This window comes from Agelaius phoeniceus, chromosome 2, assembly GCF_051311805.1.
Source record: "Agelaius phoeniceus isolate bAgePho1 chromosome 2, bAgePho1.hap1, whole genome shotgun sequence".
Taxonomy (NCBI): Eukaryota; Metazoa; Chordata; class Aves; order Passeriformes; family Icteridae; genus Agelaius; species Agelaius phoeniceus.
In genome coordinates this window covers 86,463,657-86,490,177 of record NC_135266.1, presented here as the reverse complement: position 1 = coordinate 86,490,177, position 26,521 = coordinate 86,463,657, and the positions used below count along the sequence as shown (strand labels likewise).

At 40.2% G+C, this 26,521-nt stretch overlaps 1 protein-coding gene across 14 annotated transcripts in view; it reads right to left on the bottom strand.

Moving 5' to 3' along the window:
- TENM4 (teneurin transmembrane protein 4) overlaps positions 1 to 26,521 on the bottom strand; it is a 1,543,936-nt gene that overhangs the window by 309,617 nt on the left and 1,207,798 nt on the right. For all 14 annotated transcript variants that reach the window (XM_077174070.1, XM_077174074.1, XM_077174077.1 and 11 more), the window contains one exon: positions 24,818 to 25,087. In XM_077174070.1, coding sequence (XP_077030185.1) covers positions 24,818 to 25,087 — 270 coding nt within the window. The remainder of the gene's footprint in view (positions 1 to 24,817; positions 25,088 to 26,521) is intronic.

The window sequence follows — 26,521 nt, the reverse complement described above, 5'->3', positions numbered from 1 at the left end:
CATGAGTGAACTAAAAGCAATCAAACCCAATGTAACACAGCTGGAGAGGCCAGCTTGGCAAAATGTTGAATATCCTATGCTCTTGATGATTAAATGAAGCATAAAGGTTTTTGGCACCTTTTAGCATCATGCTTTGAAGTCCTGATCTTGCAGGGAGCTTCAGCTATGCTTAATTTTAAGGTCTTGATTATATCCAACGACACCAACAGGTTTTTGTTCCAGATTCATGACATGTAACTAGAGACACTGCCTTTAAGCAGAGATGAGATGAGCAGTGGTCCTCAGCCTCACTGGAGAAGCACAGGAAGCTCCTGGATGCTTTCTCTGTTTAGGCATTAAAATTGTTGAAGTGCTTTACATGCTGTGAATACTTATTAAAAAATATGATGGTAAAAGGACAAACCAGATGATCTCAAACAACCTTTTAGGGTCCTTAAACAGAACTTTCCTCCCTCTGCTGTTGTAGAAGCATTAGATCCCAAAGCACATACAGACACCAATATATCAGGAACTCAGAAAGTTGCATCAGCATTACAGAATAAAACACTGCAGTGTCAGGTCGCTATATACAAAAAGATTGTATCAATCTGGCATAAACATGGTCAAAATTCTTTGTAATTAAGGAAAAGAAATACTTTAGCACAGAAACAGAAAAACCAGAAACCCAGGCATGCATGCAATCTCATTTTCTGGCAGGTTGTTCGTATCAGTGGAAGGAAATGATCTAATTATTTCATGGACAGTGTTTGTCCCTGAAGACCACAGCCTGGAACTTGGGGGAAAACAGTCTATCTGAAGCAGCTCATGTTTTTCGTACACTAAGTTAGTTCTGGTATCAGTGAAATGAGTTATACGAACTAAAAATAATGCTTACCAAGGCTGATAGGCATCCAAAACCTAGCTATGGCAGAAGAAATAAGGACAATCAGCTTCAAAGACTCTAAAAATAGGGTTTTTTCCCAGGTTTGTATAGATGAAAAAGCAACCAGTCCCCTAAAGCCCTTTTTCTTTGTGCTCATACTTCTTTTTAGATATGTGTTCTTGGGGAGACTCAGAAACTCAGTTCTGCACTTTTAAACAGCCTCCACGCGCTCAAAAAGGGCAGCCAGAGGCCACATTTTTCTGTGTTGTTGGCAAAAACACACATGAAGTTTGACAAGAACATGAGAATCCAGCATAAGGGATGGACCAGTGTCTGGCTGCTTCTACCTCTTGCTCTCTTTCAAATTTCTCAATACATTTATCTTCATCACTCAAGTAATGTGTCTAAATCCTCAGTTCCTTTTTTTTTCTCATCAGGGCTTCCAACAGTTCTAGGAATGGAGATGACTGATGAAGTAACAACCAGCATGTCACATTGTCTCTTAGCCTTCAAGGACAAGGTAACAGAATAATTTTCAAAGGCGTGGAAGAACATAATAATTTTTTTTCTTTCTTGACTTTATCTTTTTTATTGCTCTAACTGGAACCTGAAAATCATTGCTGTGCAGTTTGTGGACTGTCATGAATCATGGGTGGTTCTTGTTCTGATTTTGGCTTTCTAGGATGCTCTGGAAGCTTTTTCTGGCTTTTGAACGGCTGCATATCCCTCTTTTGTGCTTTCTGCTCTCGTGCTCTGCCTGGACACTGACCGATTTTTTTAGCTGAGAAATCAGTATTTCTAGGGTATGGAGGGCATGGGATTGTGTTAAACAGGTTTAGGCTGCAGGGTCAAAGCTGGCACTATGGAAATTACTATGGAAATTAAATGAAATTTCACTGAGCTCTCAAAGAACTGAAATCAAAGATATTTGTGTTTTCCTTGATAAAAATAAGGAGCTGATCTCTGGCCTCTGTATATGACAGGAACTTCCTTTAGTCCATTTTCACTTGTGTTGGCATTTATAGAGTCTGACTTCAACAAAATACCTTCCTTGTTTTTCAGCTCTTTCTTTGTATTTATAATGACTTCTTTTCATCCTACCTTTCAAAGCCTTGACAAACACTTGCATATTTAGCTTCTTATTGATTCTTTGGGTATTATTAGACCAACTTTAACACTGAATAAAATAAAACGAACTCCAGAACATTTAGTAAGTCAGCTTTCCAGCTTGGATGAGACGGCAGGAGTCCTGACTCCACGGCTGTTATTCTAACCACTAAACCACATTCCCTTCCCTTGCCTTATGTCTTCTGGGAATCATCCATCAAATAACTTTCCTGCATTTCCTTTTATTGCTTCCCAGGTAATGTTTATTGCTTTGAAAGTAACTAATCATTGGTTGGGCTGTGCTTAGATGCAATTAAAAGAATATTCCACACCCTCCTCTTAAAATGCAGAGCATCTCTGAGATTCCTAATCATCTGAGTTTTATAACTCTGTTTTATTACTTTCCAAATATACAATGCTCATAAAAAAGGTAATTGGATCTTTACAATAATGCCATTTTCTAATCTTCACCAATGAAGGAAAATTATCATCATGTAGCAGAATATTATGTTTCAATTGTTTTGCTCTCTTATCCCATGTCAAAAGTTTTGAGGGCAAATGTACGATATAAATACTAAGCCATCACTGCTGAACAAAATGTTCTTTAGGGGTTATGATAATTCTGTTAAACAGGGAGCATCAAGGATGAAGGGATAAGGCAAAAAATATAGAGATGGGATAGCTTGAAGTAACAGAGAAAAAAATACAATAGCAAGTGTTTAGTTTAAACTCTTATTATATAGGAAAACTAAGAGCCATGTTTTTGCCTCAGTTCTTAAAGTACATACAATCACAGAATTATTTAATACATAAAATCACAGAATTATTTAAGTTGAAAAAGACATCTAGGATCATCAAGTCCAGCCATTAACCCAGCACTCCCAAGCCCACTACTGAACTATGTCTTTAAGTGCCATGTCTCCACGTCTTTTAAACACCTCCAGGGACACTGACTCCACCCTTTGCCTGGGCAATCTGTTCCAATGTTTGACAATCCTTTTTTTGTGGAGAAATTTTGCCTAATATCCAATCTCAATCTTCCATGGCACAAATTGATGTCATTTCCTCCTATCCTCTCATCTGTTACTTGGGAGAAGAGACCAACCTCCATCTCACTACTTCATCCCTGCCTCCTTTTGGGGGGTAGCTGTCCATGGCCAGGCAGCTCTGCCCCATGGAGGCACATTGGAATCCTCTACTTGCTTTAGTACTGGAGTAGTTTGAAAGTGGCTTCAACAGCCACCAAACACAAGAAGAAATACACCACATCAGGGATGACAGTTTGATCCAAGAGTCAAAAAGTGTAAGAACAGCATTGTGTTTACTAAAAAAAAAAAAAAAAAAAAAAAAAAAAAAAAAAAAAAAAAAAAAAAAAAAAAAAAATTAGCTGTTTTAGTATCAGGCTTCATCCTCAATTGCTCTTGTTTTCAGAGGAGCTGAAAGTAAGATCGAGCCTGGGGCTCAAGCTGAGGCCATTTTTAGAAATATAAAGCCCTAATGAAGCCCCTGTTGCATTTCCCTATGTGTGAGGTGGGGACAATAACCTCTTTTGCTGGCAAGTGTTGCAATTCCCTTAGGATGAGGATTGTTCCTTAATGTGAAATGAGCAGCACTTTGCCCAGCAGGGCTCTGACTTTTCATCGAATGGCTTGAATTTGCAGCTAGGCAAAAATACACAAACTGCAAGGATAACAGTACTTGGGTAGGTTAATTTCAAGCTACTTTCAAATTTCCCTTGCCCCTGTATTCCTGTGGTGAATGCAGAGATATCATTTCTGCCAGAGATAGTTTGCAATTAAGAAAGCCCTCTGTTCTCCTGCATGGGAAACAAGCCTTCAAACATGGCTTGTCTGTGATCCACTCCCTCTGCTGCGACTCTCAGCCCTGAGAACTGGCAGTGCATTACAACAGGGGCTATTGGTACTGAGAAGTGACCTGCCTGACACAGCTCTCTCTGCCATGTTACACAGGACACTGCAGGCGTTGGATGACACAGAAATGAAAGACAAATGTGGGATTAAGAGGGATGTTCAAGGTCACCAACACTACCACCAAACATAAGAAGCATTGTCCCATGCAAGCCTGCTCAGGACTGTCTAAAAATTGGTTACTTTCTTGTCTAAACTTCTAATCTGGAAGGAATTCCAGAACTCATTTTCTAAACAGTTAGAAAATTTCTAGTTTCCTGTCTAAATTTATTTTTGGCATATTTGTAGTCATCTGTTCTTGTGCCAGCATCATCTTTTAGCTTAAAGACCTCTGGTCCCTCCCTAGTATTTACCTGGCGGATATATTTAGAGTCTGCAATTTTATCATTTCCCTGCCCTCTTCCTCCAACCCTTCCTGTGAGAAATGAAACCCAGACTGGCTTTGCAGTAATCCCAAGCCTCCCTGCACTGTAGCCATCCAGATTGCCTTTTTTTTTTTTTTTGTTGCAGTTTATATTTTTCCTTCTTGAACATGTTCAACAGAATATAGGTGCGAGGAGGGAGAGGAGGTAAAAAAGTGTTATAGTTAGTATTTCTGTGAAGAAAATGGAAGTCTAGAGAGAAAAAGAGATTTGAATATGTTGACACAAGAAGGGACTAAAGCAAGAGGAGATTCTGAGTGTCCTGATGCCAAGCCCACTACCTTCAAACACTCTTCTTCATGGCATACCTCCCTCATGGCAAAGGGTTATTAAGGTGTGAGACACTTGGTTCTCAAACCCAGCATTTCACCTTGTGATCTTGTAAGTCTCATCCAATTTGTTCATGAAATGAAAATCTATCAGGAAGGCTCTGCTGTCTCTGCATATTAATATCAGCAAAAACTAGAACTTTCATTATCATCTTCCTTGCTTTTCCCCTTTGCCAAAAATGCAGTTTGAAGGTTACACTTAAGGTCAGCTGCCATCCACATTTATTGGTTTATTCCCAGATTTTGAGTTATTGATATTGAGCTTGTCCAGGAAATCAGTGTAGTACAACATAAGACTCATTGATAGCCTGCTGCTCTTTATGCATTTTGAAAAGATAACCTTACAGAGTAAAATAAATTTTTTAAAGAGAACTTCAATGTCTTCCCACTGCCAATTCAAGGCTTTACAAATCATTGGGCCGCTGTTTATTTTATTTTTACACTGTCTTTCCCTAAAAGCTGTCTTAAATGGTCAAAGCAGGTTTCATTCTTTCTTTGTTGTTTTCCTTTCTCCTGAAGATGAAACAAATGCCCACTGCACAGATATTCAGCTAATTGACCCATTTGGATTTGTTCCCTGCATATTGCTAGACTGTCTTTTAGCTTGCTGGGCCCCAGGAATGAAAACAGAATCATGGGCTCGGAGTATCAGCAGGGCTGTGACCTCTGTCTGAATGCTGCTTCCCCCAGCCATCTCACTGGTGGTCTCTGTTTCTTGCCTTTTCCTTAAAATTCACTTGAGGGACACAAGTATGTCCCTGTACTTTGTTTTTCAGAACACCCACAAATTCACCAGTGTTTTGCTTTTCATGCTCCCGCCTGCCCATTTTGCCTGCTGTGTGTGAGTTTGGTTGCTGTGCAGCTCCCCTCCCTTTCCTGCCCTAATGCTGTTACAGGATATTGCTGTTTGCTAAGAAATGAAAGATGATATTTAAAAGGATGCTAGTACTAGGTTGACTGCTGTTGAATTTCAGAGTTGCTGGTACAAATACTGAATTGTATTACTCTCATGGTAACGCTCTCCCCAAAGGATTCTCCTCTTGCCTCATATGCTCTGTCCCTGGTCAGTTCAGATCTGATTGCTCATCTATTAGATGTAATAAAAGTATTGTGCTGTAGCCTTTCATCTCATGTGCTTTACAGAGTCTGGGCAGCTGTTGTAGAGAAACAGGTGGAAAGCTGAGTGTGGAGGCTCTTTCTAAAGTAATTTCAGTTGACATATATTTAGTGAACCCATCCTGCTGATAAAGAGGTACACCGTGTATTATTTAAGTGTATATATACACACAGCTAATTAAAATGACAGCACTGGCACCAGTGGCCAGCTGGGACAGATCTCTCTCCACAACACCTTTCTTCATCAGCCTTCCCAGGCTGGTCACCAAGGAATATTCACCATCACTGCTGTTTCAGGACATGATTTCGTTCTCATGATGATGGGGGGCATCTGTCTGCACACAACTTGGGAATTTGGCAGTGTTTTATGAAGTTTCCACTTCTCTATCTGCTCTGATGTATTGTCAGCAACCCAAGAGGAAATCATAGGAGGAAGGATCCTGTTTGCCCAGAAATAAGTTGCAAATGTGGCAACTGTAATAGCCATATTAATGGAAGTGTAAAAGAAGATGGAAACCAGAGCAAAAGGGATGTAATTTTGGAGGGTAAAATGGTAACTCAGAGAAGTACCTAAAGAGTCTGAATGAATCTGCTTTGCTTAGCACAGCTGAACTTAGGACACCTCTGGGAACTGGGCCAAAACACACACACACACACACACACACACAGAGTATAGCACAGTGTCCTATCAGGATAATATCTTAGACATTTAAAGCAAAACTAACTGATCTGGGCACTACTTGTGTCTGTTATTTTGCTGAATGGCTCTGGTGAAACCAGAGTAAGCTCAGGGGCACTGGGTGAAACAGCTCTCTAGCCCATGACCAAAGCCCCAAGCAGATCTTTGATTTTGTCAAACCCAAAAAAGCAAGTTGTTGGGCTAGGAGACAGATCCTGAAGCCTGATGAGCAAGAAGGGGAATTCAAGTGAAACTATGACAGCAGTGAACAACTGTATGAGGAAGAAGGTTGGCTTTTTTCAGTGCTGAGGTTGTACCAGCACAGTCCCCAGTAGAGACACCATGGTCTCCGTGGACTGTAAATTCCTCTTCCAGTAGAGGAATTGGCTATATTGGACTGGTTGGTGATCCATTAGTAGGAACTGAATCTTGGCAAGCCATTGCTTGTTAGCATCCTTCACTGATGTGGGTGCAAGTAGCTGAGATGTGCAGGCCAAAGGGAAAGAGCAAGAGAATGTGAGAATGGTGGTGACTTTGCCACACACTGAATGGCAAATTCATGTTTTCTAAAAATAGTGACTTGCCTTTGTCACAACACTGACCTGCACTGCAGATTCAGATTTGCTTGTAAATCTCCTCTTGGTCAGGCACCAAAGCTCCTGATCCAACAGGCAATGCAATACATTGGAAGTGATCTGCTCAGAAGTATATGTGGGATGAAACCCAGAGCAGCATTACAGACCAAATTCTGACATTGTCCATTCATGCCTCTCGAGTAATGTCTGTCATTCCATAGCTTCCCACAATTCCCTCTGTATCCCCAGAAAGAACAGACATTTCTTTTATTGTTTCTTTAAGAATTTATGGTGAATATCAATTCTGTGCTAGTGATAAAACCCAAAATACTTTCCTCTGGTATTCCTGAAGCCATGCATATATGATGACCATGTCAGCATGGCCACCAGGATTCAAGGTCTTTTACAGTAGTACTACTCTTACTCCAGCTCAACTGCTTCCAGTTGAAATACAGTTCTTCAGTGGAGACAGATGCCAAGAGCAAAAGACCCTTCTGTTTTGTGTGGGGGGGTGACCAGCGTGACTATATATTCATGGAAACAGATGGAACAGTTTATACTACAGTACTCATACATATTTGGTTTGTATCTGAATGAAGACTAACAGATGCAATGTGCTATTTTATTTTTTAGGAAATTTATGATTAGATATGGTTAATTTGCAGAGGGTAATGAGCTACATGCCCTTATTAAAAAGTCATATATTTATATACATTTCTAGCAGCAACATCTTCCTCTTGAAAAAGGGATCTGTCTGTTAAAAACAGAAAAGATGACCTTTTCGAACTGGTACCTCAGTTGTGTACCTGCTCCTTCTGTACAGCTTCTTACAGATATTTATTAAGAAATTGAGACAGGAGGATACTGATGACTGAATTGTGATCCTCCAGAAATTTGTTCTCTGCATCTGGTTATATTGTTTTCATATGTTTATACTTCACATATTGCTCTCTCAACTGCCTGAAAGGAGGTTGTAGCAAGGCTGGAGTGAGTTTGTTTTTCCAGGTAGTAAGAAACAGGACAACAGGAAGTGGCCTCAAGTGGCACCAGGGGGTTTAGACTGGATATTAGGAAAAATTTCTTGACCCACAAGGTTGTCAGGCATTGGAACAGGCTGCCCAGGGCAGTCAGTGGTGGAGTCACTATCCCAGGAGTGATTTAAAAGATGTGTAGATGTGGCACTTGGGGACACGGTTTAATGGTGGGCTTGCCAGTGCTTCACTAATGATTCAACTCAATGACCTTAATGGGCTTTTCCAATCCAAATTATTTTATGATTCTATACCTAAATATTTTTATTTGGTTTTGAGCACTTCTCCAGGAAAACTGCATTTCATTCTCGTCATGTTGAAAAGGTCTTCAACATCTTGAACTTGACTCACCTTGATACTTTAATCATCATATAATGAGACATTAGGTGAAATATTACTAGGTGAACTGTTGCTTACTTGGACATTAAGCAATTAATGCCCACTTTGGAGTACTTTTTCTTTTTACCTTTGTGAAAAAGAAAATTGATATACAGATACTTTCCTTCTGAACTTAATAAATAATACCATGTCTAAGGCGAGAAAGTTTTCTTTTTTAGTCCCATAAATTCAGTGGACTGAGCATGCTAGAGGTGTACACCATAATTTCTTGAGTGTTTCAGAGGGCTGGAGTCAGTAGTGGAAGATCAATTCCTATTCCCTGAAGATCTCAGTAACATTCTGGGTAGACTCAGGGGATTGAGTGTCAAAGAGTCCTGAGGTCTAGTCCGGGTCTTCTCAATGGCAGATAATGCAACATCAAGCAGATACAATTAACACAGATGGAAATACATCCCAAGGAATCACCTTGCCTTGCAGCTGCCCATGCATACAGACACTCTGCAGGCTTGCACATCATCAATTTGCAGACTTGTACATTGCCATTTTACAGCAGTGTCATGAAGTTTACTTCCCTTATCTTTTAGCAACAGGGAGTTATTAGTCTATTATGGGTTTGCCTGTAGTGTTGAGGATGGTAGCCAGTTGTTTCAGTGCTAACTATACAATGATGATGAGAAAGACACCTTAGCATAAAAACCTGGGTCACCCTTTCCATTAAAGCATTCTGAGATTTTTAACATCCCTGCAGAGCACATGAAATCAAAGTCTCCTTCAAAGCAATGACCCACGGTGCCACATGGCTGTGTTTTTCTGTCCTAGTGTGATATAAAGCCAAGCAGACTAGGCTGATGAGTTCAGTCCAGTGGGAGTGTGAGTTTCCCAACATCTGGCCCAGGCTTTACTGATGTTGCTCAGACACAGGAACAGCCCTCACGCCACTTTATTAAGCGGAAACAATATGGCTTTTTTCATGTCGTGTATTATCAGATCAGGTCTATCTCAAATAAATCATATCAGCCCACACTGTCATCTCCTTCCACCCACTTTTTGTATAAAACTTCCATCAGCCAAGCTTACATGCATTGAATTTTCGCAATGGGTAGTTTGCCAAAAAAAAAAAATAAAAGGGACAAGACTTAGCCTTTATTTGAGAGATAGCTTCCTTTGTAGCACTGGGAAAGGAGGAAGAATTGTGATAAACATCATTACTAGCAAGTAATTTTTCCTTTTCTGATGCAGCTCTACAGTGAGTTTGTTATCTGCCTGCATGAAAGATCTTTTCAAGATGTTTCTAGTCCCCAAGGAAGTGAGAGACTAACAGAGTCTTCCAAATGATAATAAAAGAGGGATGTCAGGAGGGAGAAGATGTCTCTCTTGTTCCTCTAACACTTGACAAAGCACTTTGCCCCCCTTCCCAGCACTAGTTTCCTAAGCAGTTTGGGAGGGAAATGAGCTTGCTTGCAGATATTTTTGTTCTTTAGCTAAAGAAACAAATGCATTCACTGAATATAGCTCTGCCAAGAAAATAAGAACATGGGCAGGACTTTGAATGGAGTCACTGATGGGAATGAAGGAGAGGAACAGTTTGCTGTTTGAATTGCTCATCAGGAAGAAATAAAGGTGGAGAAAGGGAGGGAGGAAATGGAGCTGTTTGAGTGAGGATGTTGAATGCAAAATCTGAGTGGAAGAAATAGTAAATGCTGAGGAGAAGCTGGATGAGTCTGAGTCATGCAACAAATTTTTTTTTCCCCAAAGCTGTGTAAAGCAGATGCTGCAACAACCCACCTCAGACACCTTTCATGCAATCGTTGTAGGAAAAATGACCCCAGGGCAAGGTCATGTCTTCAACAGATGGACAAAACCAGCTCTTCTGTTCTTCTCTCTCTTGCCCAAGTGGGCTGGGATCTCAATGGTTTTGAGCGGCATCTCAGAGATTTTACAGCACATCATGATAAAGGGAGTTACTGCCTGCCTCCTAACTCCCTAACTGCAGGGATACATAGATCCTCAAAAAATCCTAATTTTTGCTCTTTTCATACCAACTTTCCTAGCACAGTGATATTTTCAAAATACTCTTTGCTAGTGACCTTCTGAATTCCCTGTAATTTATAACACTCTTACTTTAAAATATTAGAAACTAGAGTAACTAACCAGTTTTAAGATAGTATTTTTGCAAGGGAAGGTATGTCTGCATATTTCCAAAAACATGCAAGTAAAAATCTGATAATTTTTTTTTTCATCCTAGTCTGGAATGCTATTCATAGGCTTATCTAGACTTGAAAATGTATTAATATAATTATTCTTGGAAAATGATTTGGAATTATTCATTTCAAAGTAATTCTCTATGTGGAATCAGAATGATCAGATACTTGTGCCAAAGGAAACAATGATGAAATAATTATTTCATAAAAGGCATATTAGTACATTTCCAATTGGAGAGGAGCTGGTACAAACAGGAAAGAAGCAAACCCTATTGTCTCCCTCATTCCTTACAGCCTTGTTTTACAGCCCAATAGGCAATAATGAGGCTGTAGATCTATGTCGTCTTCTTAGAATCCAAAAGGCTTTACAGAGTCTGTTGGATGAATTTCAACACCCTGTTCAAGTCCAAGGAGGAAATAAGCTCTTCCAGAAATTCACCAATCTTCCTTTTTCTTCTTTGAGTCTGGCTGTATCTCAAAGAAACCTTATGGACCATCTGTCCCTCCTATCCTCTCAACCCCCACATGCCACCATCGATAAAACATCAATCTGTGAAGCAGCTCTGGGAGAGATTTTTTAGTAGTTTCTCCAGGAAAGCATCTGAGTGATTCCTTTGCAGAATCTATCTGCTCTCTGTGCCTGCTGGGGAAAAGGGGTATTGACCTCTCCCCATCTCTAATCTGGTCTGGACATTCTTCTCTTGAAGGATGCAAATATATTGGCAAGAACTTTAGACAAAGCCAAGAATGAATTAACCAAATCCAATTCAGGGAGGACATTGATAAACAGTGCATGGCTCATGAGAGCATTAAAGGTTTGGAAAACATTACTTACAGTGAGAAACTCCAGAAGAAAAGAACTAAGGGAAGGTTAAGGACTAAGTTCATCACTGTCTATGGGGAAACGAATCTATCGGAGTACTGTTCAGGGGCAATAATAGATGTTCCGGGTCTACGGTTTCTTTGGGAACCCTTCCTGAACTTCTCTTACTTTTTGTGCTTATGTGGGACTAACCATAATCTGATGTAGTCAATGCAAAACACTGGTGCCAATGACTGAGATAAAAATGATTGAGGACTGCATTTGCTTCAGAGTCCAGACTGAGGCTCTATCTAAAGGTCTTCAAAAAATCTTCTATTGTGAGGTGGTAAAATATCTCCCTAGGAAAAAGCACTATTACCTTCCAAAATATTCCTTTGGGAACTGGTCTCCTCCTTAGTCACGCAGTTTATAGAGAGAAATTTTCTGAACTCTTTTGGTTAAGTTTGTCTCTAGATATCCATTAAAATGCTGAGAAGCACTGAACTGAGTTCCAGAACTCATGGCCTCAATATTTACCCTTCGAGCCCTGGAAGTTCTCTATCTAACAATTCAACAATTAACATGGCAATATCTTTTTTTTTTTTCCTGTCTAAACTTTAATATTTTTTGATCAAATAATGAGAGTGTTTATCCATTTGCCTTGAAGAGATAAGACTGTCCACTGATATTTCTCTAGGTTTCTGCTTCAATTCACACAAATCATAAAGTCTAACAGCTCACACATATGACCCCCATTGAAGGGAGCTATGAAAATTTCCCATTCAGCCTTAGGACCCACGGAAGTTGTGTGAGTTGATCTCTGCTTTCTGCTTGCTCCAGTCACAGAAGGAAAGTGACCAAAGAGGGTAAATTTGTTCTGATTTGAGAGTAGCCAGCACACCAGTGGAAGGGGTCCTGTGCAGATGGAATGGCAAGGACTCCCATCAGGGGGAACCACACTTGATGGACAGTCAACAGCCAAAAATATTCAGGTGATGTTGAGGGACACTGTGACCTGACAAGAGACATGGAACCCTGCTGCTGTGTGTCACAGCAAGTCTAGTTTAGGCACATAATTTACAAATACATACATCTTTCTTCTATTTGCATAAATAGAAGGTTTAAGTGAACCTTTACCAGCCTAACCATCTTTATCAACCAAACTTCTAATATGCTCCTCTACAGCTCTATCAGGTAACATTCCTCTAAGCCCTTTCCTTATACTCCTTTGTAGACTGATCCCGTGTCAGAATTTCTACTTTCCTGACACCAGGAGTAAATATCTGTAATATCCAAAGTCACTACCTTTCTCTTCCTGAGAACTAAGGCAGGATTAACAAACCTTCAAATTTCTGCAAACACAGCACTCATTTCATGGCAGTTCCCCAATATATGACGGGTAAAATCACCAGTCTGGGTGACACGCTTCTTTAAGGACAGCTAAGAATGCATCCAGCAAATTGCCCATGTTCCAGAGGGAACACCTTGTATTAAATGCCAAGGAGGAGTGGAACCAGCTACAGGTAAAGTTTGCTTTGTTGAGCACTAATGAAACTAATGGGGTATGTTTATGTCACACCTTTCATTCCAAATGATCAAGTGCTTTGCAAGCCTTAATCATTTCACCCATCACTGAACTGCAGACTCCTCTGGGGTGGAACATTAACAGCTGCTTGGTAGAGCACAGCAGCAAGCCAGAGCAATTAATGAAGGAGAAACACCCCTTCCAACTATAGGAGCAAAGGGAATTTTGTTAAGTGGAATGTAATTATCCAAAGCAGAGAGAGGGAGACATTTCCCCTCATACTCTAATCTGGGGTTACAGCTGCTTTTCCAGTCCCTGTGTTACTGGGAAGTCAGCATCGTAGCCTGACTGAGGTTGCAGTGCTCCATTCTAAGAAAGAAGCGAAACTCCCAAAGGAAAAGCATCTTGAATTTTTCTGTGGGATACCAGATTCCCACTCCTTCAGATGAGGATTACCATTTGCCTTCTTCAAACAATTAAACCAAACTAGTAGCAAACTAAGAAAGTGGCTGGAGATAAAGGCTCAGTACATAAATGTTCCATACAAGCAACATGACTCTACCTCAGCTATAAAATCTGCACATTATACGAGTGGGAGAAATCATTGTCTCTAAACTATTTGTGGCAGGGTGGCCTCATCTAAATTATAATCATGGTTTAAACCAGGAAGCAGAGAATCTTGATTTAAATAATCAGGTTTAATCTTGTTTTGCATGTGTGCTTTTCAGTTATTTTCTTTTAAAACTGGTTGATTCTCACTGATTGGTATAATTTGCTGCTTCTTTATGCTAAATCAGAAAGTATCCTATATCTATACATATTTATTTCAGCAATTATATAGTTTAGCATGCATTTATTCAGATTCCTACTTTTTTACATTTTTTATGAAGAGAAAATGGTGAACAACAGATTTCTTATTCAGTAGATGATTACTGGAGGTTTTTGTATTTTTTGTTGTCTTACATTTATTTGAAATTCACGTCAAAACTGCATTTAAATGGAAACTGGAATATGGTCATAATTTCACCCCCTCCTCTCAAACTAAGGGTAATAGAAGTACTTTACCATGCTGGAGACTGAGAAGAAAATAAGTCTTGCACAGAAAATGAATTGGTGAGAACAAAGGCAGTGACCGTTCTTGCTGGAGAGCTGGAGCTGGGGTGCATTTCCAAGAGAGTTTGACAATGCTCCTTCCCTGCTGGCAACACTGGTTTAAATAGCCCCCAGATGTTTCTGTTATGCCACCCTCAGTCACTGGCCCTTATTTGACGCAAATCAGGAGGATCTTCTGTTGGGTAGGATTTCTGCTGCTCTATACGACATTGAATTGATCTCTCTGGCATGGGAGCTGAGTGGAAATTGTGAAATCAGGAGATCTGTGTGCTGGCACCCTTGAAAAAAGGCTTTAAAACACATGGGTTTAGGGGATAAGTCAGAGCTGGGCTCCATGAGCAGTTGCACTATCATGACCATAGGGATGGAGAACCCATGAAAGGTCATGGGGATGGGTACCCGGGGTAGCAACCTATTAAACAAGTTGGTCCCTCAGATGTAATCATAAAATCACAAAATTATTTCAGTTAGAAGGGACCTTACAGATCATGGAGTTCCAACCCCTTGCCATGGTCAGGGACACTTTCTACTGGACCAAGTGTTTTAGAACCTCATCTAACCTTGCCTTGAGCACTTCCTGGGATGGGTCATCCAGAACTTCCCTGGGCAACCTGTCACAGTGCCTCAGTATCCCCACAGTAAAGAAATTCTTTGTATGATTTCATCTATATCTCTTGTCTGTTAGTTTAAAACCATTCCCCTTGTCCTGTCACTATCTGCCTGTGTAAATAGCTGTGAATTATTGTTTTCTTTTTATATACATGATTCAATAAGATCTTTGCTGTGGTGGAGAAAACTAAACAACAACCTGCCCTAGAGCATATAATTAAAGTTTTTAGGGGCAGTCCAAAGAAAAACTGAAAACTTTGCAGAATTAGGGCAGTAATGCATTTTCAATCACTGACCTTGATTGAATAAAGTTGCTAAAAGTTAATCAAAATCCTCTGAGAAATAAAACAATGAGATTTTAATGAATAAATTCTCATGGCAGAAGCTATGCTTTCCTTTATTTGGAGCTCAGTGTGCACCTCTGGGCATGGGTAAACCAAAAATAACATGCTCTTTCCTCTCACTTTGTTCTGCTTTTAGATGGAGACACATCTTCACTGAAAGAAACAAAGCCAGATACCTCAAGGGGCATTGTTGGAGACTTAACCAGATGTGGGCTAACACTCTGTGCTGAACTCAGAAGCAGATTCAGTGGTCCAAATGGGAATTTAGAAATACATGAGCATCTGGAAATGCCCAGTTGGGAATAGCGTAGAGGGAAAAGTGGGTATTGAAAACCAGGTGCACCAGGCTTTCTTTCCAATTTCTTCTACTCTTCAGGGAATAATGCATGTCTTTGAAATGCTGGGATGGTGAATGGACATGTCCTACCCACTGCAGCTCTATGTGACCCCTAGAGATCCAAGATGAAGGAAAAAAATGGAGAAAAGGCAATTGGGAAACAAGCTTTGTCTCCCTGTTCCATGCTTAACCAGCTGGCTAACTCTGGAAGCAGGAGTCTGTGGGCCACACAAGGTAGATATCCAGCCATTTTGAGTTCTCAACCATCACCCCATCCTTGTTGATGGAACATTAACTGTCTCCTCTAATTCTTGGGTTTTCTCCATGCTGCTTCTCTTTCATGTATCCCAGAGGGATCAATTGTTTGCCTAGAATAGAGTTTAGGTCAGACCCTAAAAATAAAATCCTGCTCCAAGTGACCATTGAGCTGCAGGTCCACCCCGACTCCAGTACTGATGTCCAGTGCCATGCCAGCTTTTTGATGGCCCTCAGTGTCCTGACCATAATCCTCAGTCCATGGCAGTAGCCATTCCTGATTGGCAATGATGCACAAATCCCACCTCAAAACCAGGCTGGAAGCAAAGGTACTGTCAAAAGGTTTCATGCTGCTGAACATAGGTTTATTCCCCTTGGGGTGTATCACACCACAAGAAATTATTTATGGCACTCAGAAACAGTGTAAAAAATGCATAGATTTGCCTCCAAAATACTTGGCAGCTTGCCTGCAATATCAATAAATGCAATTATTTTCCTTTAAAAAATCACCATGACAAGGCAGTTTAAAGTGGCAAAAGAAAGGACAAAAATTAATCACATAACTACAAGAACGGTAAATTCTTACCTGTTGATGTTGTTTCTACATGCCCTCTTCACCAATATTCAGGTTAATAATGAGCATCTTTTAGCGTTTTTTCCCTGCCTCATGGTTTCACCATCATCACAATAATAATAACAACGTGAAACCTACACACTAACCTGTACTGAACTGCAGTTCATTACAGAAGAATAACATTGGGAAGGACTTAAGTGTCAGCATCCTTTCAGATGCAGATTACAGTAATACAGAAAGTACATTCTCTATGGGACACACCATACAGGAATAAAATTAACAACAAAAAAAAGAAAATTAAAAAAAAGAAGAAAAAAAGGAAATACTTCTTTTCCTCTAGGGACAAAGAGGCCAGCAATGAGATAAATTAGCCCTAGAAATAAGTGGGAATTCCTTCACTTACAGAATCAAGATACTGACCACTAATGCTGCACTTGAAATACTAAATTCAGATTAATCTCATACGCCTTCACCTCTTAAATGGGGAGCAAAGATGCTTCTGGTTCCCTTTGTGGTGCTACCAAAGGGTCAATTGTCTCTCAAGTGGGTTGAACCCTGTCTGAGAGGCAGTGACATCCTCATTTTGAAAGGCTGTTTTACTCCCAGTGGGCAGGGAGTTCATTGAATATGAAGGGAGATAAGGGTCTGTGGTCCTAAACCCCATGAATTCACGGTCCCATCCAGGTAAAACTTTCCCTAAGACTCTTGTGAAGGGGTGAGTTGGTGACTCACCTATTCACTTTCAAGAAGTATCTCAGGACTAACATCTAAAAAGGACAAAAAAGGTAAGAGGATAGAAAATATGAGGTATCTATCATCAAGAATGTCAGTGATTAGAAAGTTGGATCACAAGTAAAGAAGATGTAACAGCCTTCAAGGGAGCCATTTTTCAGTGGAAAATGTAGCATTTGATGGTCATACAGTTAAAAGTCTCCTTTATAGGACTAACATTCTTCATTGGAATATTAGTATCTTTACGCTCGGAGAGCCTGAAGGCACATTTCTTCCCCTGACCTTCACATTTTAAGCGATCACCAAATCTCTGAATATTTCTGCATTGTAGCTTCAGTAAATTGCCATATCCCAACAGTATCCACACACAGTTAAAATGGGGTTTTTTTTTTGCAAATTCTATCTGGAAAGGGGCAGTGTGAGAGTTTTGAGAAACTGAAATAAGGAAAGGTATCAGTGAAAATTCCCTTCTGGATGTGCTACTACTTTGTGTAGTTCTTCACTAACTTCTGCAATCGATGATGGATATTTAGTAGTAAGGATTCTGGCTAATTTTTTATTTCAAGCTGAAACATGTTGTTAATATTAAGGTTACAACTGATGTGAGACAAGTGAAAGATGACAGCCAGCAGATGTCTGATCTTGCCTGGGTAGTTCTAATTTATTATTGTTTTCCCTTACTAAAAAGTCGTAAGGAAAACTTAATAAAATATAGCTCATAGTACATCCTTTTAAAATTATTATTTATTTTGAAAAATGTTTTGTGTTTTAAAAACAAAAATTCCTTTCTGAATTCTCCAGAATATGAGCATCACGTTTTTGCCTTCATGGTTTGCAGAAGAAGCATGTCTGAAGCACACTCTCATTTACTGGAAGTACTTTATAATGCACTGTTTAATTCAGAGGAGAAAATAAAGAGATGATGTTGCTGCAACCACGGTAACAATATTAACAATGGAGTGGATGAAGCCTGAAAGGAAATTACTCAGCAAAACATGGTAATAAAAAGAAAAGTCACCATGGATTATCAACTGGGGTATTAACAAATAATTTGTAATGCAGAGATTACACAGTAATTCTAGCACTGCTAATTGCACTGATATATTGAATTGTACTTTGGGCCAGTGATTTGGGTCAACATGATTTGGGAAACAGGAAGGTGAATGCAAAGAAAACTGAGTAAAAAATCTTCCTCTGCAGAGAGTCAGAGCTATTAAGAAGCTACCTTGCAAGGCACCCAGTAGCAAATACAGACAACATTAAGAGAAGAGCTCCCAACAAACTAAGAGAACAAGGAAAACACACAGAAATAATTACTATTTGTCTAAAGCTCTCTTAGCTGTTGTAAAATGACTCTGAGGAGAAAATATTTTCAAAAAGCTGATGAAATGTGGCTTGATTTAATAAGAGGCCAAAATGGCTATCAGAAAACTAGCAGTGAACAGCATATTGTGGTGTATTTAACCAAAAGTATTAGGATCTATATCATTTGGGCATGCTGTTTTCAAAAAAGCAGATTGTTATCCACATGTACCTAGGACCTGGTGTAACACTGCTGATGGCAACAGGAGCCTTCAAAGGCTTTGGTGAGTTCTGTATCAGTCACTACTGAATAAATGAAAGCATCAGTAATATTTATTAACTGCCCCAGAGAAATAAAATTGTAGCATTTCTTTGGTGTTCCTTGTTTGAAATATTTGTCTTTAATTATTTCCTGCTTTAATGTACCCCTGTGTTTATAATATGTTCTATATGCATTCAGTTCTGCTGAGTCCTAAAACCCTATGCAGTTTCTTAAGCACTCTTTCTAGCAACAGTAATGGCTTAAGCAGTGGAAGCAGAGAATGTGGTGGTTACTGCAAGGAATGCTCTGTAAATCACGTATTATGTCAATTAACATGGCTAAGAGTTGAGTCTGGGATGGTAGAGGAGGCAGAGCTATCATGTGAGCTTTAAAGTTCCTGATTGCCACTATGCTTCAGTTTTACAACAGCCTATCAGAATTTTTCAGAAAGGCAATTTATTTGATGAGAAAGCAAAAATTAAGTGTAACATATCTACTACCTTTCTGGTTAAGTTGGTAAGGCTTGGAGAGCATGCTTGGAGACTGAGCTAGTTGTTGCTTGGCAGTTTTAAATGCATTCATTTAAATGCAATCCAGAACAGCATTGACTAAAAGAAAAAAATTACAGAATGGTTTGGGTTGGATGGAACCTTAAAGGCCACCTAGCTCCAACCCCTGGGTTGCCCTGGGAAGGCAGAGACACCTTCTACCAGACCAAGTTGCTCACAGCCACATCCAGGCTGGCCATGAACAATTCCAGGGATGGGACACAAGGGAAATTATTCCTCTTTGTAGGATGTGGGTCCAAAATGCTGCTTTTAAACCTTTTCACCAGTAAGTGTCTGTATTACTATAGTCACCATATAATTTTTGGCACTGACTGGTGCTTTCACAAATGAAGCTAAAGATAAATGAACCCTGAGATGAAACTGTACATCCTAAACAGAGATGATCAACAGATGTGTGGTGGAAGTGTTGGGGTGATCAAACCTATATCCAATTCATCATTAAATGGGTGATTGGAGTCCAATAGTAAACCCTTTTGCAATCATAGAAGGGGTGAAGAAGTTTTTGCAGGATGATATTTCCCACATGGCTTTGAATTGTGAAGACGGAAAGACATTGCACAGGGCAATTTGACAGAAAAGGTCCTGCAGCTTGAATTTTGGCCTCCTGGGTGGATAGATCTGAAATTTTAGTTCATATCCACTAATCTTTCAGTGAGGTGAAGTCACACTTCAGCTACACTTCTGCTGCAAGAATTTCTTTACATGATAGATCACAGTTGAGTATCTTCAACTCAGCTGAACTGTCTTAAGCCATCTGATGCTAATCATCCTGTCTGTGAGATCCTTTTGGCCATTTGATACTGCCCACATTCTTCCAAGGAAGAGATGATGACAGAGAGAAACATCACGCCACTCCTCACAGCATTAATCATGGCTGACTTGTCCTGCTAATGAAAAAAACTGCTTCCTCTGTCTCTTGTTCCTTCTCATATTTAACCAACTACTTGCCTTGGTGTATATGAACGCTGAGCCCAGATTACAACTAAAGAAAATCCTTAGTTTGGAATGGTTTGGAATGGCTTCTTTGGAATAGCTGAAAGTTATGCTGTATTTGTTTGTTTGTTTGTTTGTTTTTAAAGGGCTGCAATTCCACTTTCACAAAGACCAATTTTAAAAATGCTGTTGACCCAGGTGTACAGTAACCCTGTAATGATTGTACTGAGTAAACCACATAGTTCATTATCACTCTGAAGGTAGAGGAAAAAGTGGTCTGGTTTTGTTGTTGGTGGTAGTTTTTTGTTTTGCTTTTTTTTTTTTTTTGTTGTTGTTGTTGGTGGGGTTTTGGTTTTTTTGTTTGTTAGTTTGTTTGGTTTTTTCTTTTTTTTTTTTTTTTTTTTTTTTGTGAGTAGGGATTTTATATTGGAATATCTATGCATTTTCTGCCTATCTCTCAAGTTCAAATTTGTCCAGGGGTTACCAACATGATTCATAATACTTTGGGTGGATCTGGATTAAGATCTCTATTACAGACCCAAAGGAAATAGACACAGCCCAGTTCCTGCATGCTTGCACACAAACACTGTCCATGTCCACATATGTTAGGAGTCCCCTAGACAGTACAAAAGCCCAGCCTGAATAGTCCTGCACAGCCCCAGAGGAAAAAGGCACAGCAGTGCCAGCCTGAATAGTCCTGCACAGCCCCAGAGGAAAAAGGCACAGCAGTGCTGCAAGAATTGAAACTGGAGAAAGAGGGATGCTTGAGAGATCCACACGGAAAGCCACTCTGACCAAGACAGCATCTAGTCTAGACCTTTCTTAGCAGATCTTTGTCTAGTTTACACTTAAAAGCTTTAAGTACTGGAAGTCCTCAGACTCCTCTGATCTCCTCTAGTGCCAAACTGCCTTCCAACTGCTTATGAGGAGAGAAGACTCTAGATGCTGTCTTTCAACTGTTTTTGCAATGGGTGATGCTCAAAAGATGGAGTCAGAATGTTCTTGGAGGTGCTCAGTGGGAGCAATGGACACGAGTTGCAGTTGAAATCCATATTAGCTCTTAGAAAAAGAGCTGTTCACAGCAAACGTGGTCACCTCCAGAGCCGGGATATAGAGGCTATGGCCTCTCCATTCTGATAGATACTCAAATTGCAACTGAAAAAGGCCCTGAGTGACCCAACCTGACCTCCAACTTAGCCCTGCTTTAAGCAGGAGAGGGACCAGAGACTTTCAGCAATGCCTTTCAGTTTAAATTATCCTGTGGTACTGTATTTTTATAATGATGTTCTTATGACTAGAAGTTTTTTGGGTTGGGTTTTTTTTTTTTTTGTATGTGACTAAGTTGCTGAAAAATAAGCCAATTTCTGGAAGACTATTACCTCGTTTTTCTTCAATGTGCTCTTCTCTATGGTAAACAATTGCTGGCTCAGTACAAATCCTGTTCAAGGTTAGCTAAGGTACCGCCAGGAAACTCCAGGCTTCACTCCAAATGACCACTTCAGGAACTTCTTTTGCTTGAATCAGTCTTGCTGAGAAATAGTGCAATCTACTATAGGAAAGAAGTTCTCCTAAAATCTCCTAGACTTCCAGGAACCAGACTCCCTCTGTGCTTGGTTCTGAACTGTTAATGGGAGTTCACAGTTCCAGTTCAGATCATGATCATGCTGCAGAAAACCCCTTGAACCATATAAAGTGCCTGCTACATCAGCAATACAGAATGATGGCACTGTCCCCAGGCAAGATGCAGCAACTTGAGCTGTGCCTCTGTCCCCTCACTGTGCAAAGTGACTGTCCAGGTCAAGTGAAACGCACTGTCCACTGGAGGGGAGGCCATCGTGGCTGTTTGAGCGGGCAGGATGTGAGCTCAGGGCAATGCCAGAGTTATAACTCAGCTCTTTAGTGAAAACAAACTCTTAACTTAGTAAAAGCATTTGGCTCCTAGAAGCATTCAACATAATGAAGGTGTCCCTACTCAGGACAGAGGCCTGGAACTAGATGTTTCCAACCCAAACACCTCTGGGATTCTGTGAAAAACTCATAACAGTTTAGATAAAGCTATGGATGGCTTTCCATGCCAGCTCCCTGTTTAAGTGATCTATGGACTACAAAATGCTGTGAAACCAGAGTACTTCATAGACTTCCTTAAGGGCAGGGATGGACTGTGACTGTCCTTTCTGAGCAGCATATCTGTTCCTTTTAGGCATCACCACTCCTGAAATAAAAACAAACCTACTTTTCAAGGGAGTGACTCCTCTCCTCTTCTAGGAACATAATAAATGTTTTGGCAGAATCATCCTTTGACAACTTGGGATTTACAAGCATCAGAAGTAAATTCTGATTATTTATTTTAGATAAATAATGAACAGCATAAAAACTGCTGACTTTGACCTTCATTGGAGAAGTTGGTTTAATGAGCCCCATAAACTCTTCTATTGATGGCAGGTTCATAAAGTCCATATTGACTTCCGCTAAAGGCTATAACTTCTATCAATACTGTCAACAATTAATATTGGCTCATAAAGGCATCCTGTAAACTGAGTCATAGCATTATGTTACTTTACATTGCCATTAGCAAAATTTCATGTCTTCTTGAAAATGTTTCTTCTATAAATCTGGGATTTCTCAAAATAGCATGTGTGATAGCTAGCAGCCCAGAGAAACACTACTTATGTCGAGTGAGGAGGGAGAAAATGCCTTTATGTTCAGCAGGAAAAGCTTCTGAGAGGATCTCAGGCTGTGAGGAGTTTGTGCACAAAGATTTCTCATGCCTTTATCTGTGCCAAGCAATTACAAAAGAAAATGCTCAAATTCTGCCTACTTAAAAGAATTTTCCCTAACCTTCTTTTCTTTCTACCTTGCAACATTTGTTTGCATATGTTTATATCACCAATTCAACCACAGTCCCTACATTAAAGTGAACTTTTTCTCAGTTCTGGACCACTTTTTCTGACCTGAACATGGTCTGATGTCTATGACATCTTCCCAGGAAAGTCTAAGCATCAGATGAACCTCATTGCCAGCACAGTTTAGATCTTAATGTTTTCCTTTAAGCTCCACCACCTCTTTTTTTGTCAGTATGAACAATACTATTACATACTGGACACCACAGCAATCTGTGTTTTATTTGTGCTACACAGACTTTTGGTTTTAGTATGATACAGCCTTTCTCATTCAAACTACCCAACATCTAAGACTGCAAATGCCTAGCCTCCAAGGAAACTCCTACTTTTATACAGCATTGTATGTTCTCCACCTCTCATTTCTCTTTTTCTAGTTGCTATGAAGTGATGGTTCAACAAATGGTTAGTGTGCCATTAAACTTAAGGAAAGAGGAATTGAAGGTTGTCTCCAACCTGACATGAGTCGTTCACCCTCTGTGATTACTTTCAGTAAAGCCTTTCAAGGCATGTGAAGTTGCTACTGTGCTGTTTCTAGTGTAACTTCATTTGAAAGTGATCTGTAGGTACAAAGTTGCATTTGCAGGTGTAGAGAGCAGGGAAAAAGACTCCCATAGATAATGCAATTCTTCTCTGTTAAGACCAAAGGGGGGACCAACCTAGAATTCTGTATACTTCTTTTCTTAGTAGGCATGGAAAGAAAAAATGTATGGGATAGGATTGCAGCTGCTCACACATCACATGGAAAGCACAAAAGAGAGCCTGGATAGAGGAGAATGGGATGGAAGTGCAAGGTGCTTGCTTTTGCCTGCTTTCTATCAATTTCTTGTGAATCTGCAAAACTTTAATTGACCGTGATCATCCCTCTGATTTTTCATCAAAACACAAGGATCAGAAGGAAAACAATGCAACCTGCCACTGTGTGTCTGCTTGTAAGACACTACACTGAGAATCTTTTAAAAAGTATGGTAAAGATAATTTATAAAGATTCTTCTGTACATCCTTTGAACAGAAGACCATTTATCTTTGAACTCTGCCTAATGTATCATTATCTCTGAGTAGAAACTTAATAAGCTTCAACTGTAATTTTGTTGGAGTTAAACATAAAATCATGTGGGTGGTGTATGTCTCACTGTCATGGCTTCCAGAGGAAAACTTATCATCATTTGTCACTATAATACTGTGGCAGAAAGCATGAAAAGAACAAGTGATACAGTCATTTCACATGAGCTTTCTACGCCGAGCACAAGTGCCCAGTGACTTGCATGCAGCAGCTATATCAAGAAGCAGGCTGTGCTATAATTGAATTAAAGGTGCAAAGGCATATAGGACTGGATGAACTCCTGGGTCAAGTTGCAATTGAATCAAAGTCCCCTTTCCTTCTCCTACACTGCTGGGCAGAACTGCTGACCAAAAGGTTCGCAGACCTACAAAGGCACGCAGGAATCCCCGCAGCTGGGGACACAAAGTTACAGAGATAAAAAAATCTGTGACCTTCAGGTTTTATTTCACACAAAGAAAAAGGCTTCTAAAAATATTTCGCCATTGTTTTCCTTCAGAGAGCAGTCAGCCAATTTACATAAATGAAGCGGCCCCTGTCAAGGAACCAGCAAGGAAGAGAAGAAAATTATCTGCCCAGAAAATCTGAGCAAAGATAAGAGTAGCATTGGCCAGAGGAGGGGAGATTTAAATGCCTTCCCTCTGAAAGGTTGCTGCAAAAAGCAGGGAGAGTATTACAGCTATTTAATGATCTCTGTCGCAGTGATAAATAAGTAGGAGCTTCTCCAGCAGTTCATTAACAAAGACTCTGTAGGACAGTAAAAAGGCCACGACTGGGGCTGTTAGAAGAGTGTTTTCATGGAGTCTGATAAAAAACCCCATCACTAAACCTAAGGAAGATTAAGGTGGAGTAGTAGGAAGAGACATTCCTTATAGAGCTCAAGGCTGACACTTGCATGCACTGTCACCACTTACCTGTTTCAGTATTCTCATGCTCTGTGTCAGTGAGGGTGAGATTGGAGTTGGCCCGGCTTGACAAGCAGGAGCTGCGCCCGGACTTGGTGTTGCGTCCCCAGAGCCTCACTGGGTGCTCGGGTGACATGACCACATCTGCCTCCGTGTCGGCATCCGAGCCGGCGCTGAGGGAGTAGCCACAGTGAGGCAGCCCGATGTCGGTCCGGTACAAAGCCCCGTGTGTCGGTGTCACATCTTCAAGTCCCAGCTCTCGCAAAGAGAAGTTGGCTCCTGTGAGAAAAACACATCAGCTGGGTTATTCTTTAATAGGGCACGGTGCCATGTAGCACAAGTCAAGAGCTGAAGTGTTCATCCTCTACCTTCACGTGGGGCACATCAGTGTCACAGTAACACACAGCAACATCATACCAAAGATACCCTTCTTCTGTGGTCTTGCTCTGAATGAGACCAAGAGATCACAGAATCATAGAATCACTAAGGTTTTAAGATCATTGAGTCCAACCATTACGTCCAAGTCCACCACGAGACAATGTCTCTAAGCATCTCATCTACACTTTTTTTTATAACAATTCCAGAGACAGGTGATTCCTCCACTTCTGTAGGCAGCCTGTTCCAATCCTTGACCACTCTTCCACTGAAGAAATTTTTTGAAATATGCAATCTCAACCTTCCCTAGTGTCAGTCAAGACCATTTCCTATTGTCCTATTCCTTGTTACTTGGGAGAAGACACCAGTCCCCACCTCATGACAATCTCTTTTCAAACATGCCAGGACTAAAAAGTCGCTGGATTCCTGCTTCTGGAATCTGAAAAAAATGCAGAGCATGTTCAATGAAATCATCAAGTTTGAAACGAAAAACGGATGTAGAAATGGTGCAATACTTTAGGAGAGGCAAAAAGTAATCTTCTTGTGGGAAAAGCAAAATGAGGCGTGCAGTGATCAAAAGTCCTACCATACACTTGACAACTTCCCTACAATAGGCAATTTGAGTGAGTTCTGCTCATTGAAAACCCTGAAATTACATACTGGGGATTTAAATTTCCTTTGGCGATTTCACTTTCCCCATGCTGACCACTCACACCTTGCCTCACATTTAGCTATTCATTCTGATAGAGTCACAGCAGAGGTTATTTGGCCACAAATAGATGCAATTGTTTAGCTGACTAAAAATATGACCTGGAAAGTGACTCTTGACTCCATGTCTAGTTACCTGCAGAGCTTCAAAATCAGACTGAATTGATGTGAATAAGGCTTCAAATATTAGCACACTTTGTTTGGAAAGTTCCACAAGAGGCTGGGGAGAGCAATTTTAATCCATATTTATTTATTAATGCATGCATTTATTTTTCAACCCTGAATATCTTGAAAAGATTTTGGCCAGCCATGAGTGCCTTTAGCTGCACAGTGCATTTATACAGCTCAATGCACCCCTGCTTCTGTTATGCTATGCCTTGAATGGATTAAAGAACTGAGCAGTTTGCAGCTCAGGCATATTTCAACAAGATAAATCTGAATGCACAATCTCCAGGAAATTTCAGGCACTAACCTTCCTTTGAACACTGAAGTTCATAACTACTCATTATTGAAATCTGTTCATCAAATCTGGATCTCAAGGTTGTATCCAAAGCTGAATTACCATTTTCTCCTTTCTCAAGACCCCACAATTGTGTGGTTTTTCTCACATTTCTATTTGCTGATGTCAAA